The sequence below is a fragment of the Lycorma delicatula genome, chromosome 7 (assembly GCF_047948215.1).
Source record: "Lycorma delicatula isolate Av1 chromosome 7, ASM4794821v1, whole genome shotgun sequence".
Lineage (NCBI taxonomy): Eukaryota > Metazoa > Arthropoda > Insecta > Hemiptera > Fulgoridae > Lycorma > Lycorma delicatula.
The window spans coordinates 142,006,623-142,024,207 of NC_134461.1; the positions used below are offsets into that span (position 1 = coordinate 142,006,623).

A 17,585-nucleotide genomic window follows, 5' to 3' on the forward strand; every position below is an offset into this window, starting at 1 on the left:
TTATAAGAAAATATTTGGACATCAGTTAAAACATTATATTATCAGTTAAATTATATTAGACATTTTAATTGATGTCTTAATATAATTAAAGTTAACAGTAAGCATAAATTATTTTTTGTAATAAATTGTACGTATGTTTTTTGTAGTATGAACATTTTTTAAACTAAAATAAATATCTTTATAAAAAACTCAGTATTCTTTGAAAATAAAGTCTAGTTGACAATATAGATCTACTAACTAGATATTATTTCCAAAGAGTCAATTCCCTTGAAAGTTCCAAACAGTGTAGCTGAGTATACACAAATGAGATAATTTTAATATTTTTAATGTCCTAATTATTAATCAACTATTATAACTGATACTTTAGAACTTTAAAAAAATACTTATTAATTTTATTAACTTTTATGTCCTTGTACTCTACATTCTATTCATAACAACAGTTCAGACCTAGATTACTATATATATATATATATATATATATATATATATACACATATGTAATACATACCAAGCTTAATTTTTCAAAAGCAAGGGAGTAAGCTGGGATGAGATACACATTTTACATTTAAAAATGGCCGAGTCATTTTTGGAAGACTTGAAACTCACGTTGGGTCATCTACACCCATTACAGTTGGCTACTTAACATATATACATATTAGTGAAAACATTACAGTAGATAAGTTACTGCTCACAAAAAAACAAAACTTAGATGTTATAATGATATTGCAACCAAATAAAATCTGTTACTGCTTACTATTGCTATAACAGAATTGAAGACAAATCAAGTCAATTTTCTTGTCAAAGTTTAAATGTAAACAACTTAAAATAAAAAACAATTTAATTTTAACTACAGAGTATATTCTAATAAAATCATATTAAGAATGAAATTAAATTTATAAAAGTGGAATTATTAAATTTTTAAAATTCAATATTCTAATCAATAAACAATTTGGACATAACGTAACATAAAAAGCAATTAAGCTCTAGTTTTTCACAAGATTGTACTAAATTAGAACAATTAAATAGAGTGGGTGAGTTTCACCACCACAATTAACTGAAGGAAAGGCATTCAATAAAAAGACATGATTACGAAAAGAAGGTTCCAATTTTGACTCAGAAGTAAAGAAATACAACAGAAAATTTTTCTGTTTATACAATATTGTATTTCAAAATGATATGAGAAGTGTACAGGTAGTAAAAATACATCACACCTACGGATTGAGATGAGCGAAATATTTGTTTATAGTGTTACAAATATTGTCATTATTTGATGCCAACATATTCAATAAGAGAACAGATTTTGCTTGAGTACTTTGTAACACATTTTTAAAATGAGAATATCAATCTAAAATCCTGCTAAAGGAAAATTCATTGTGTAATATATTTTCTAATTGCAAAAGGTGAAATATCTGATGGAAGTTACGGTGACATTATAAATTAACAAACTGTATTGGAATGGTGTCATGAAATCTTGACACCATATTCAAATCTTGACATCAGATATTAAAAATGAAGAAAAAATAATAGGCCGAGTTTGATCTTTGATGACCTTCTTCATAAAACTGAAAACATCATTTAAACAAATCAGCATTTGATGATAAGACAATTGAATAAATCGACTTCGGAAGTGTCTAAGATTACAATAAATAAAGATGTGACAAAAAGATTAGCCTATAAACCAAAACCCTGTATGTGAATCAGTTGTCTAAAATGTTAACTGATGAACACAAGATTCATGTATTCTATATATGTTATACAGAGTTCCTGGAACTCTAAGTAGCTGAGAATGTAACACTACTGGAGAGAAAGGCTGATATATGCCATCTTATTTAATGAATAGCAGGGCTCAGTATCATGCTGCATGTTATCACTTCTGAGCTGCGCAACAGTTGGAAGCAGAATGTTTTGGATTGAGCCCACACATCCCAGACCTTATCCCCATTTCTTCACCTGAGGAAACATCTTGTCAGGAGGAAGAGTAACAACAATGAGTTGAAGGAAGGGGTCATGACATGATAGGAGTCATGACCTCTTTTGAAGGATAGAGCTAGCAGTTTTCGAAGGAGTGGTAGCAGATTTTTATTAAATGGGTATAGATAAGCTAGTTTTCAGACTTGATAAATTCTTGGAATTAACAGGTTGAAAAATGAAGATATGTTTATGCAAGAAATTGTCCATAATTGAATGTTTGTGAATAAATATTTTAAGAAATTTAAACATTTTTTCTATCTCAACTTCCTACAAATATCAACATACAGAATATAGAAAAAAAAGGATATTAGGATTTTAAAACTATTATATCTCTTAATTTGACTTACAGTAATGGATCACAAATAAACTGCCAGTTTTTGCTAGGAAGTGCTCAATGTAGGCACCTTTCATCATGTGGCACATATCCAACCGATAGGGAAGTTTGTCTTGTATTTTAACTACAACTATTTTAAATTAATGATTATAATAAACTAAAATCTATAACAGTTTGGGAAATATATCAAAAAGTGATCAAGGCTGCAGAAGTCAATTCTGCTTGTCAAAGGTGGCTATTTTGATTTTTCTTTTATATGATGCACACTAAAAAAAAACCTTATACATTTTTTATATCTACAATGAAAGGTTATTATATGATTAAAAAACTTTTTTTACAATATTTCAGCAAACACCATCATGCCAGTATTCAGCTGATGGAAGGTGTAAGAAAGAATTGCTTTTGAAACACTTACTCAGCCCAGAAAAGCCTTTAATAAAACGAAAAATTGACTCCAAGAATGGAGAAAAAATTTTATATAAACCTTATTGGCAATAAATGACTACAAAATTTGACACTGCTGAAGGTAGAAAAGCCAAGACTAATTGCTTCTGAAATTGGTTGGTGCCAAGCCCTTGATACCCAGGTTTAGTAGGGTAACAAATTATAATCATGAGAATAGAAGAAAACCACACTTTTATAGGATCAAGGGGCAGAGCAACTGAGCTGATAATTAATTGTGCCATTCATCCTGGTGTATTTCACTGTTCAAAGGAATCATACATTTAAAGAGAGGAAGACAACCTTGAATAGCATTCTTGAACACATAAAAGAATATCCATATCAAATCAAATAGTTGATTTGGGAGAGTAAACCTTTGAATGATGATCATCATCATATTACCTGCCATGATGGCGGGTAAAAAGGATTAAGGAGATAAAGAAGAAAAACCATTTTGATAAATGAAATAAGTCACACTATCATTTAATCAGGAAAAAGATAAGTTTGGGCCTGAGTAGGAGGATAAATGAAGCATGCTTAATATTCATAAATTCTGCAATACAGTGAAAAAGCTGTTTTGCATCAATATTATTTTAACAATTTTTACAAATATTAACAAAATAAATGAACTTACCTGCATACAGAACACCTATATACATTTAAATGAAAAGGTGCTGTTTTATGATTGTATGGTATGTGGCAAAATGAACATGGTAATCCAGAAATATCGCCTAGTTCTTGACTTTCCGATGAATGCCTTTGTCTACCAGTGGTTCTACATCTATTTACAACATTAATACTGGTAACTGCACCTCCACCACCAACCTGTAACAATATTTTATTTTCTTCAATATGATCCATACTAGGCAAAGATGTATATTTAAGTTTAATATTTTTTCATACGGTATTTTTAACATTTTAAGCATTTGGTGAGTAAACAGTATTTTTGGATCTTTCATTCAGTTTCTTTGCATTAACATAGGCTTAATTAATGTATAACCTAAACTCTCTTAATATGATTCTGCCATAACTTTTCTTCAACCCCGTTTATCTTAAAGAGCTTTCCATTTAAAAAAAACTCAGATTCTTTTCCCTTTTCTTTTTTCTACTGATATAAAATGCTACAACCCACATAAATTTCTAAATATTAGACTTACATTTTAATGGGCAGTTTTTATTTTTTCATGAAAACTCTCGTTCATATCAGTCTGCTTTTGATCTTTGCATTAATCTGTCTATTTAATATAACTCTTTATTATCTTAATAGCAAAATTCTGTAACTACGGTGTATTAGGTTCCTATACTTTAATTTTTAATATCTCATTATCCTTCTTTCTATCGCATTTCATTACCTTTGTTTAATTCTTATTTAATTTTTAATCTGAAATCTTTTCCTAGCAATAAATTCTCACCACTCAATATCTGTTTACTCATTTTTTGTTTCTGCCAAAAAAAAAAATGTCTTCAGTGAACTTAACACTGTATTTTTTTTTCTCCTTAGATAATTATCTCACTCTCAAATCTATCTTTCAATTTTAGTTACAAGTTGAAAATCAATGAAGGCAGCTGCATCCTTGTCTCACTCTTTCTAAATCAGAGCTTGTCTTTCTTCTTCTACTCTTGTCATTGCAAACAGATTTTTGTACGCATTGTATATAAGTTTTTCTCTACTACTTTCATGCAATTTTTTTATAATTTTAAACATTTTTTTTTTACAATTCTACATTACCAAATGCCTTCACTACAGCTACTGCCATAGAAATGGCTGTATTTTTTTTTAAGCCTGGCTTCTAAAATTAATCCAATGGCAAAAATGGGCTCTCTTTGTTAAAATGTTTTTAATTACTTACTCAAATAATTTCCATAGAAGATACACAATACGCAAGATAATTTGTCATACACATTTTATATAATGTTTTCATGATAACTTAAAAAATTTACAAGTTTTATAAATTTTGTACGTATTTCTCATGTGAAATACTGTTATAGAACCCATCTAAAATTGTTATAGAATGTATAAATAAATATATATTTTAAATCTGTTGTAATGAATGAGTTTCAAACAATTCTGGATTTTGTCTGAAGGAAGATGATGTCAACTGTTGCAATTTTATTTTCTGCTAATATTTGTGCGTTCAGTCACTTTCACGGCTGAGGTGATTCATTTTATACACATAAAAATCAGCAAACAAATCAGTTAATTCCTCAATCATTAGTTGATAATGCTTGCTTCTGAGAAGAAAATAACTGAGAACATCCTGTTATTGACCAGTGTAGCTTTGTAATGCTTACCACCTTTGAATAGCAGCTGACAATACAACTGGGCAGTTCAAATCAGTTTTTACCTGATTACTTTGCATACATAAAAAAAAAAACTAATATACAGTAATAAGTTTTGGCAAGATGTTAAAATATTTCACACAAAAATTCTATTGATAATAAATAATTATTTTATTATAAAAATAATAAATAATTATTTTATTTTAGTCAATAGAATGCTTAAAGAAATAAAATCTGAGACAAAAAGCTAAAAATTACATCATGCTTTTGTGGTACTGCAAGTTGAGGTTGGGGAGTTGTGGCAATTGGTTTTGATTCAATTTCAGATCCAAAAGAAGAAGCAACAGTTGTAGTATTACTGGTTACATTTGGGTATTTAGGCTGCACCGGCAGTCCGGATTGTTGCTCAGGAGGATCAATGAAAGGTGTACTGCTCATCAAACTACACTCGCCTCTTAAACTAATTACAGCTGCTGTACCAGAAACACTTAGAACACATACATCATCACTGAAAAGAAAAGAAGGGAAACAATAAATTAATAAATTAACATTTCATATTATACAGAAGAAAATATAATCCTAAAACTAAATTATGAGTACTTTAGACTATAACCAAGAAGTACGAGGGTAAGTCAATTATTATCCGCAATGTAGTTATAAATTTTATTGCAATACAAATAGGAAACTTACATGTACATCATTTTTCAACATAGTCCCCTTGAATTTCAACGCACTTGGTCCATCGTTGCACAAGCTTCCTGATGCCCTCATAAAAGAAGGTTTTTGGTTGAGCTGCGAGCCAGGAATGCACTGCTTCTTTCACTGTTTCGTCCGACGTAAATCGATAGCCCCTTAATGTCTCGTTGAGTGGACCAAACAAGTGGTAGTCAAAACAGGTAAGATCGGGACTATACAGAGGATGAGCCAGTACTTCAAAGTTGAGTTTCTGGAGCGCTTCAGCAGTGTGGGCAGCAGTATGTGGATAGGCATTGTCGTGCAATAACACATCACCTTTTGACAGCAGTCCTTGATGTTTACTTCGAATTGCAGGCTTCAACTTGGCAGAAGCATCTCACTGTAACTGTTTATTATCGTGCCCTTTTCCTCATAATGTCCCAGTATGTCCTCATATTGTGCACTTTTCCTCATAATGCCTTGCGAGTCCCAAAAAACCATAAGCATCAGTTTTCCTGCCAATGGTTGGGTGTTGAACTTTTTTTTGCAGGGCGAATCTGGATGTTTCCATTCCATACTTTGCCATCTGTCTACGAAGATGTCCTGTTCATTACCATAGCGATCCAAATGTTTTTGGTAGATGTCCAAGCGCATTTGTTTATGTAGCTGTGTGAGTTGTTTTGGGACCCGTCTTGCACAGACTTTATGAAACTCAAGTCTATTGTGGATGATTTTATAGGCAGAACCGTGACTAATTTGCAGACGATAAGCCACTTCATTAATAGTTACTCGTCTGTCTAAGAAAACCATGTCACGTGCACGCTCAATGTTTTCCTCATTTGTGGCAGTAAACAGTCGTCTGGCTCCTTCGTGATGCGTAACACTTGTGCGACCATTTTTGAATTTTTCAATCCATTCATAGACACTGTTGCGGCAACACACTGTTTCTGTACTGTACCAAAAGTTTTCAATGAATTTCAGCCCCTGATACAACTTCTGACCACAAAAAACAGATCACTGAACATTGCTCTTCTTTGGGGCAAACAGAAAGCGGAGCAGCCATGGTTAACGGCAGGGCAACGATAATGGAACTAACCTAGCAGCATCAAACCTGCACAGACATAACAACAATTAAACCACGCATGCGTCATCTACGCAACATAACAATACTAACAATATAAACAAAAATATAACTAAATTTTGGATAATTGACTTACTCTCGTATTATACTGTGGGCAGACCATTCACTGGTATAATATATTGATATATTTTTTTAAATCTGTAAAATTCTAATGTTATGGTGAAAGAACAGAAAAAAAATTATATCATTAAAAGAGCTTGTATTTTTTACCGATAGATAACATAAAAATAGTGCTGAATTACAAAGGCAGTACTTAAAAAAATAACAAAATTTATTAAAGATATTATAAATACCATCGCTTTATTATTTAATAGCATTTTAATTAATGAATCCACAACTAAACCATAAAATGAAAGCTACTTCCTACGATGTACATGTTTTCAGAGGTATCCCCATCATCAATTCAATAAAATATTGATTAACACACTAGGTGTGAGAAATTTTTATCTGCCTTATACCTACTTCTGGGAGATTGTTAAGTTTTTCATTTTACAGTCATATGTTACCAAGATGTATCATACTATAGTAACTTACAATATTCTTATTTTTTAAGTGTTTTTACCTTTTCCCTCTCACTTTACAGCAATATTTTCACTATTGCCATAAAACTAAAATATTATTTGGATATGTGCTTCAGAAATAACAAACAAAGTGAGTGTCCAAAGTATGGCTGGCCATATAATTTGTGCTTTAAACAAAATCGTGCTGCTTCATGTGTTAAAAATACAAATTAGAATCTATATGGATCCTATAACAGGAACCAGCAGATGTAACAGATATTCAATTTAATTTAGATAAGGTGTAATATATGAATGTATAAGGCACATCCACAGGATTTTATGACAAATGGAGGCAAACATGGGCAATTCATAAACAGGTCTCAATAAGTTAAAAATGATATATGTATCAAGAAATTAAAAATAACTACTTAAAATGCAGCTCTTCTTTTATGTGATTAAATAATATTAATCAATGTTTAATATTAACAATACAGAACTACAGTAACAGGTTTCACACTATACCCACTGATCTTTCTCGTGAATCCTTTCCACTTATTGTGCCTGCAAACCTGTGGTCTTGCATTTTTCTAATTCAACTGACTACGGAGGGGTAAAGCAAGTTGTGAATGCTCTTGTTTTTGAAGAGGTCCAACATTTATTAGAATTCAGTACATCTCCAATTTTTATAAACAGCCTTTTTTGTAATTTGTTTTTTTTTTTTTTTTAAATTTTAATCACAATAGTTGATGTCTCTCAATCGGATGATAGAGAAATGTAATGATTCTTCATATTATTTAGGAATTTGTCAAACTGTTTATTTAAATAAATGCTATATTTATTTGAACTAGACTCAGTTTTTCAATTTTTAATTTTATATTAAGAAAATTCTTGGAATAATGAAATAAATACGGCATCATCTGAAACAGTGTTATAACATACTATAGACTAGGGGGCTAAACCTCCAGCATTTATACATTTTTCTCACCATGTCATAACACAGGAAGAACCAATGTTCACTCACATCTTGACTCAGAGCTGAGGAAAAATTTTGGGTGAGACTTCATTGGGTGTGACTTGATTACCTGAGTGTTTTAAACCATTGCCCATCCCAGCAGATCAATAGCTCTTGAATTATTGTAGTTTTTGTATTTTCAGAATTTTTCTTACAATTTTATAATATAGGAAGGATTAACTATTTTACGGTGCTGTTCTTATCAAGGTTTCGTAATGTTTTTTCTTGATGCATCCAGGCAAATGGTGGAGCAGTTTCTTTCATTTTATATTGTTCATATATAGTGTTTTTATTATTAATAAATACATTACAATACCAAAAAAATCAAAATGAAGAAAAATAATGAAAAAAAATTGGAACTGTATAATAAATTGTACTGCATACTATAAACAGTACGTTGTTTACATTAACATTTATTCTATACTTATTTATTTTTATAAAATTTCAAAAAAACTTATGTCTACAATGGCTTTTTTAAACAAAATGTAAAAAAATAATAAGTATAATACATGCTATAATATAATAGGTCTGCAGCATGTGATGCGTGCTACAGACCTATATTTGATATGTAACAGTCGAATGTCATTTCATGTCAAGCCAGACATAAATAAACATGTCGTGAGTCAAGTAATGAGTAGTTCAACATGATGAAATTTTCTTCAGTATGAGTTCAGCTCTTGGTATGACTTGCTGTGTTCTTTAGTTGTGGCAGTGGTTTATCATATACATATTGTAAAGACAGTTTTATAAGTGATGCCATAAATTTAGTGAAAGATTTTTATGACGGAACAACTTTTGGAATTATTTTATTGAACATCAAGATTTGTTAATTTATGTAAGCGTGTGTGTGTTTCACGCTGTGTTTTATGCTCTCCATGGTAAAATAATTTTATGAAGTATTTTAAGTAATTAAGTATTTATAAATTAAAACTTAATTATTTTTATAATTAAGTAAGGTATTTCTTTAATATTTCAGTTTACTTTTATTCATTAAAACATTTTGAATTTTACAATGAATAAAAATCGGGCTTGTAAAAATTCTCCAAATATTTTTTGTAACGTTTGTGAAGAATTCAACATGAAAAGTCAACAAAAACCAGTATTGAATCCACTGAAAACTGCTTACAAACATTATTTTGACTGTCCCATGAGAGATCAAGATAAATCCTGGGTTCAAGATGTAACATGCAGCAAGTGATACATTAAACTAACCTGGTGGTTGAAAGGAAAAAAAAGAGCATTTGCATTTTGGTGTACCTATGATTTGGCGAGAGCCTACTAACCGTTATGATGACTGCTATTTTTGTTTAACAAATGTTACTGGTTTCAAATTCAAACAATAAAAGCAGTATCGCGTATCCAAATGTTCGTTCAGCTTTGAAACCAGTACTACTTCATGGTGTTGATTTACCAATCTAGATCGTTCCAATTTCTTGGAAAGAAATTTCCGATTTCTCAGAAGGCTCAACTGATGAATCCTCAACTTTAACAGATATTAATTACATTACAGAAGAATCAAATATTAAACCTCACCTCATCACACAAGTAGAACTGAGTGACCTAATATGTGACTTGGATTTGTTGAAACAACATGCAGAATTCCTAAGTTTACATCTTAAAGAATGGAATTTATTACACAAGGATACTAAAATTTCAGTATATAGAAATCGAAATGAAAATTTACTGAAATACTTTAAAACAGATGGTTTAATTTGTTTCTATCATAATGTTAAGGGACTGTCTGAACTGGACATTGAATATGTTATTCATGATTGACATTTATTTACAGACTCATCAAAGAAGGTAGTGATGTTGCATAACTTGAATAAGTTTTCTTCTGTACTGGTAGCACATGCTGTAAGAATGAAAGAAACATATGAAAGTATGTCAACAATTTTAAAAGCTATTAAATGTGATGAACACTCATGGTGAATCACTGCTGACCTGAAAGAGACAGGCGGCCTTCTTCTTGGTCTCCAGAGTAGCTTTACAAAATATATGTATTTCTTGTGTTTGTGGGATAGTTGGGCTACAGATAAGCACTACGCAGTTAAAGACTGGCCAAAAAAGAAATCAGTTTATTCCAGGAAAGGAAAATGTTGTCAATATTCCCCTTGTCAAAGCAGCTCATATTATTTTACAACCTCTACATATAAAACTAGGTCTGATGAAGAATTTTGTACAACCATTAATTAGATAAAACTGGAGACAGGTTTAAATATTTAGCAGAGGTTTTTTAATAATTAAGTGAAGTCATATTAAAGAGGGAATATTCATCGGGCCACAAATAAGAAAATTAATTTGTGAAAATATATTTGACAGCAAACTGAATCCTAAAGAACTAGCAGCATGGAGGTCATTCAAAGATGTCGTTACTGGTTATCTTGGAAACAAAAATGCTGAAAACCATGATCAGCTTATAAATGAACTCTTAGTGAACTACAAAAATTTAGGCTGCAGATGTCATTGAAAATCCATTTTTTACATTGTCATTTGGACTTTTTCCCTTTAAATTAGGGTGACATCAGCAACGAACAAGAGATAGGTTCCACCAAGATGTAGGGCAGATGGAACAACATTATCAAGGCAGATGGGAGGAATCTATGACGAATGACTACTGCTAGATGATAAAAAGAGAAGACTTCACTGAACACATAAGGAAAATAAGATAAACATAAATGTCTGTAAAATAAAGGTAGGAATGTTAACTGTAATTATTACTATTATTTTTATATTCTATTATTTAAGAAGTTTCTCAATATTTTAGTCATAATTAAAAATCAGATGGTGATAAAGAAAAACTGATTTCATTTATGATCAGGATAAAAAAACACATTCTAATTCACCTACGTTTATCTCAGTTTCGAATTATTTTTTTTGTTAATCTGTGTTTGTATCACATCAGTCTCATTACCTTACTGTTGCACCTTATAGATACATAAAGGTACACAGAAGAAAAATCAAGTATACTCTGGTGAGATATTAAGGAGATATTTTATATAAATTATTAAATAAGGGATACATAATAAAAACAGTTATATTAGCTGCATTAATATTAAAAGCTGATAAACATTATTAAGTTATAAAAGCTGATAAATATTATTCAAGTACAAGGAAGACATTGATAAAAAAACATTGCTTCTTTTTAATAATCAATCATTATTCTATGATATACATGTAATTTTAAAAATTAGAGTAAAAAAAAATAATAAAACTGATCCAAAAATGGGTACAAATATTTCCCTTACTAATTAGAAGAAGGAAGGCTTCATTAATTTTAATATTACATTTTTTACATAAAAACCCAAAAACATAATTAGCTCCTGTAAGGTGTAATTCTAAAACATTTTTCTGTAGTACTGATCCAAAGGAAAGTTGATGAAAGGTAAAAGATTAAATATGAAATACCTCAAATAAATTATGTTTCAACAGCACAATACAAAATTATTACAATAATCTAAGTCTCAATTAGGCTTTGCCAATGAATGAGAGCTCAATATATAATATGTTAAAAAATAAGCATTGCACAGATGAAAAAACTTTGGAAAGTGGATGATCTAAATACCACCTCCAAATTTTTTACTTGAAAGAAAACTGTTATATATTCATACTGCTAAACTTGAGGTTAACATCAAATGTACTTTGATTGTAATACTTTTAACTATAAAATATTTTTAATTGTATTGCAACTTACAACAGTTTATTTCTATTTGAAGACGAATATGGGCAAAGTTATTATTTTTATTTCTTTTAACCTTTGATCAATAGTGAATTTGTTATGTCCCCAAAATATTTTTCTAAAAATATATTTAAAAAAATCCTTAACCTTGTATAAGTGAATCAAAAAACTTCTTACATTTTTCTACTAACATTAAAAAAAAAATTAAATAAAGAACAAACAACTGCCAATTTTTTCAGTTTCTTTTCACATTATCAAAAAAATTTGTTATTTATTTCCTCAAGTATGTGATTACAGTTACAGTAAACCTGCTTATTATCTGGGATTCTTAAATGGCTATGAAATAAACAGAAACCGACATACAAATGGGATTGTTGAGAAGAGAGGCAAATGTGTGAATGTTAGGAATTGCTGCATAAGACAAATATATCACATAGAACTTGAAAAACACTTACTGAATCGCAACATAAAAAAATCTATCTACAACGTAAAGAAGTATCAGTATGGCATACAATTCAGTAAATATACTGAATTGGTAGGCAAATCAAATATATAACTGTAAGCCTGGAATGGCCTGCTTAGATCCATCAATCCCTAGGTCTAGGTTCAACTGGGAAAGTTTACAAGATTCCTGTAGTAACATAAGATGATTAATGCTTATTTTTTTATACCTAGTACACTGAAGGTGGACAATGAAGTGGTAGAGTTCCCATGTTGGGTATGTAGACTGATAGCCAGGAAATACAGGAAGTAATCTGATACACTCAAAGGAAAATACTGGCCTAACTTGTATACTTATTGTGCCTGTTAATTGGGGATACTTTAAAAAAGCTGCTGAACTATAATGTGAAGGTTCACCATCCTTTTCTGCTAAAATGTTTACTACTGGGTTCCATTTGAATCCACTGATGGAAAATCAAAGAAAGCTTTTACGGATGCATCCATCATTCTTAAAGCCATTTCTCTGGCAGAGGGGTAAAGCACTATAATCCAATCTACATCTAATTTTGGTAAAATTTAAGCATACATTTTCTACCTCCAATGGATACAGATTTGGGTCCTAAAACCTAAAAACATATTTATGGTTATACATATACTGATCAAAGGGTTAAACATTAAATTATTAAAGAATTTATACTTCTACATTTAATGCATTCTAATATTTTCTTTCTTTTCAAGCTCCTATCTGCTAAAACAAACCTCCAAAAAGAAGTTATATTCATGAATATAATATTACCTGAATTAAGTAAAAAAAGAATTTAAAACAGGTAGAAATAAAAAAAGGACTCTTATTTACAATGTACAATTACCAAATAGTAGTGTTTTCAGAATAATTTAGAATAACATTACACCCAAGAGCTCGTGCATGACTTCGAACTTCCATTCTAACATCAGTCCACCAAGAATCACGGCTTTCAGGTTCAGTAAGATTGGTCATTCGTTCCAATAACTTAACAGAGCGAGCTGTAACTACACCACCTAAAAAATATGAAAATTTTAAATAAATACTTATACACATATTTTCCAAATCGTACAATAATAAATACTTTTAGTAATATTTAATAAGTTTTTTATTCTGAGTATGTAAATGAATTACACATTTACAGAATCTAACTTTTGATTCTCATCATCATATTTTACAGTAAAATTTTTGAAAGGCAATTTCTTTACATATGAATAATTGAGTGTATAAAAATGAAGAATAATAATAAGCAGCTTTCAGAAATATACCTGAAAAACTAATTTTACAAAAGTTATGGGTTCATAAAGGGATGGATGTTCATTACTATAATTCTAATAATATTCAGTTATTATTTTAAGAAAAAAGTAATAAATATAGAAACAAATAAAAACCACATGTATGTAAAATAAAAGTATGATTGATAAAATGTTAATACACTATCTCAAATGCCATACATTTTACTGAAATTAATCTTTTTAAGATTCATATTATTTCTTTACTGTTAAATTAAATTTAAATTCTATTAAATAAATCACCTAATAGACAATATTCAGATAAAACATATCTCATCTTAATTTTTCATTGAATTACTTTTGCAGGATCCTGCATCCTCAGTCATGATTGAAATAATTCCATTACTGCATAATAAAAATACCAAAATTATTATGCATTATTCTAGTATTTTTATTTTTAAATTTTTATTACACAATAACGTTATTATTTCAATTGTGACTGGGGATGCGGATCTGCGAAAGTACTTTCATGAAAAATTAAGTATATTTTGTATAAGGAGGTCTATTTAATATTAATAGAATTTAAATTTATACAGTGTTATCATGAAGTTCTCCAGGGACTATCATAACCTATTCTACTCATGAAAATAATGGCATAAGTTCATATAAACATATATCCTAAAATGCTTCATTTTTGAGCTACAGTTAACATTTTCATTGTGGGAATTTAATTTATTTAATATTATTATTTAATATTATTATATTATATCCATTATATTCATTGTTTATTAGTGGATTTTATATATAATGAGAATATCATCAAAATACCATGTCCACATTAAAACTTTACGTGTACGAGTGATGCCATGCTGATAGAGGAAATCCCATAGGTAAGGTATATTTTTGGGTATAACATTTGTGCTTTTGAAAATCATTCAATCTATTAATTTAACCCTAGTGAGGAAACTAAATTATCGTTACTATTATTATATAATGAAGTGTAATACATTTTAAATCAATTTCACACAGATTCCATTATACAGTACTAATTTCATACAGTAAATATTTATTTAATTTTTAAATATTTAAAACCGAATATTTAAATGGTTGTAATGTTATTACAAATTATTTTGAAAATTTTAAATATTTATTTTCATGCATGAAGTTTATTTTCATTCATATAAATTGGTGCATAATGAAGTTAAATCTAGAGAAGCCTAGGCATAAAAAATATACAATAAGCACACTGTAGAAATATGTCAATACAAACACATTAGGAAACCCTTCGTCATTTAGTTGAACTACATTAGTTCATTATATTTTAAAGTACATTCATATAGGACAATTTTTAATTAATGAATTACTGATAAACTCCGTAACTGGCTACTGGTATTGTTCACTGGTTTTTGTAACAATAATTAAAAATTTAATTAAATTAATGATGCATTAAATAGATTTGCATAAATACTAAATCATAAATTAATGATTTCCAATAATTATTAATTGAAAAAAAAAAAAAAAAAAAATGTCCAAAATTAAATACATTATGAATATTAATAAATAATATAAATGTATAAAATCAAATATTAAGCCAGAAATTACATTTTTATTTTGGCATAAGTTTCAGGTAAATTTGTATGAAATTTCTCTAATCTTTCTTAAATCAATACTACCTGTGTAAATTAATTTTATAATAAGTGTAATAAAATTACGTAACAGAGGGATTTCTTTCTTTTATTGGTAACTGCCAATCTTAAACATCCATATTTTTTCTTATTTTATTTACTGCATCAGGTGATTATGAGATTACACAATCTTCTCAGCCTATGAGAAGAGTATTTTTATAAAATTCAACAACAAAAGACAGGTTAGTTATTAGAACATGACAACTGCTTGATATAGATATACTGTACCCAAACTAATTTTATACTCATAATTTTATGTCAACTAATTTAGTTAATGACAATACCCCACTTTTCCCCCTCTCAATCTTGATTGAGGGGGGAAAGTGAATTATGAAACACGTCTAAGTATGAATTTTTAAAATAAAATATTTTACAGTGTTTAATGTGTTGCCATATATGTTATGTATAGCCTACATAACATACATACATGAAGTATATGTTTGCCAAACTTAAAACAAAAATGTAAACACCACAAAGATGCCAATTAGAAAATCATTAATCATATCTACTATTCTTTCTACAACTGAAAGATATCATTACTAATCTTGCAAGAATAAGTTCACTAGCCTATACTTATTTCTAATTCTTCCTCAGTTTCTCTAAATTTTTTTTTATAACAAAAATTTTAATTTCCTGTACAAAACTGTTTGTTGGCTTTCTTAATATCAGCAATTTCATGCACTCAATGTTGCATACCAAGTACTTATAGAGATATGTACTATTTTCACACTTAAAAGATGGGGTAATAACTTTGCTAGTAATTCTTTTGCACAGACATGCATAACATGAGTAAATGTGTACAAATATCGCATACTGAATTTTATTATACTATTTCAGATATTAAAATAGATCTACCGATATGCAAAATGAATCCAGGTGGAAATTTTGACATAGTAATAAATGGATATTCAAGCATATCAAGGTTTTCTTTGAACATAGCAGATCGAGGAAAAGCTGAATGAAATCCTCCACGACTCCCACCAGCTACAGATGAACGATCACTTCCAGTAAGGCTATTTCCTGTAGAATAAAAATCCAAAGAATAATATTTGTGATAACTATTATTATTATTCTTTATTACAAAGATTAATTTGCATGTAAATTACATAAAGTAGCAGTTAAAGAAAAATTAGTAAAAATACTAGTCATAAAAGTAACATGTAATGAATATATCTGATTCGTAGAATTATGCTATCAGTAAGAAGTGAATCAAAATAATCAAAGTACATAGCTATTAAATCCAGTTAAAATTAACTATATTTTTAATTAAATTTGAACCTGGATCCTGCTGCTACACTATAGAACAGCTGTAGTAACAATGAGTCATTGTTGTTGATAACATTCACTTAACTGCTCGACAAATAATAAACAACATAACTATAAGGAAACTGAACCACACACAAAAAAAAAAATTAATAATGGTGTAACTATACAGGGAGAATATATGCTACATACAATTCTCCTGTAATTATTGCTTAATAAGATATACGCATACATGAGGATAATGGTCTGAAGGCTAGTCTGATTCACTAGATTATTTTTCTATAAGCTTCAGGATTTGTATATAAGTGCTGTATATCAGGCACTACAGAAAGCCTAGGCACCCAGTAACAAGGTTTAATATACTCTTCAGAAGCATAGACTGCAGGAAAACTATTGATGCAATTGTTGTATGCAGGTGTATATACAGAAAAATATTTACCTCCACTGTGCACCAACATAGAACTACAAGGATAATAGTATAAGGTACAAAATAAATATATAAAATTACTAGTATATCTAATTAATTAGTAACATAATCATTAACCCTCACAAGAGATTTTATGTTATTGATTTACATTGTTTTTTTTTGTACACATACAATAATGATCAACAAGCATATTTCAATTGTTCGTTTATCATGATAGAATCATTTTTATAACCATTTCAAAAAGACAAAAATTGGACAAGCTTACTGATAGAAAATAAATTATTTATCATTCATTTATTTTTAACAAGCAGAAATTCATGCAAATAATACTAAATTATTATGCTCAGAGAACCTCATTTCTACTCTTTAAGATTGCTAATCAGGTCCAATTTTTCATAATTTCACACATAACTGTTTAAGAAAAACTATGCTAAATTGCAGCTACCTGGTCTATTTATTTAAAAAAAAAAAAATTACTGATT

The 17,585-nt window shown here is 29.2% G+C and overlaps 1 protein-coding gene across 4 annotated transcripts in view; it reads right to left on the reverse strand.

Annotated features, from left to right (window-relative positions):
* The window catches only part of LOC142327324 (C2 domain-containing protein 5), a 92,428-nt gene that overhangs the window by 37,805 nt on the left and 37,038 nt on the right, over positions 1–17,585 (reverse strand). For all 4 annotated transcript variants that reach the window (XM_075370256.1, XM_075370254.1, XM_075370253.1 and 1 more), the window contains 4 exons: positions 16,269–16,433; positions 13,344–13,512; positions 5,285–5,534; positions 3,381–3,571 (listed from right to left, as the gene is read on the reverse strand). In XM_075370256.1, the coding sequence (XP_075226371.1) occupies positions 3,381–3,571; positions 5,285–5,534; positions 13,344–13,512; positions 16,269–16,433 (775 nt within the window). The remainder of the gene's footprint in view (positions 1–3,380; positions 3,572–5,284; positions 5,535–13,343; positions 13,513–16,268; positions 16,434–17,585) is intronic.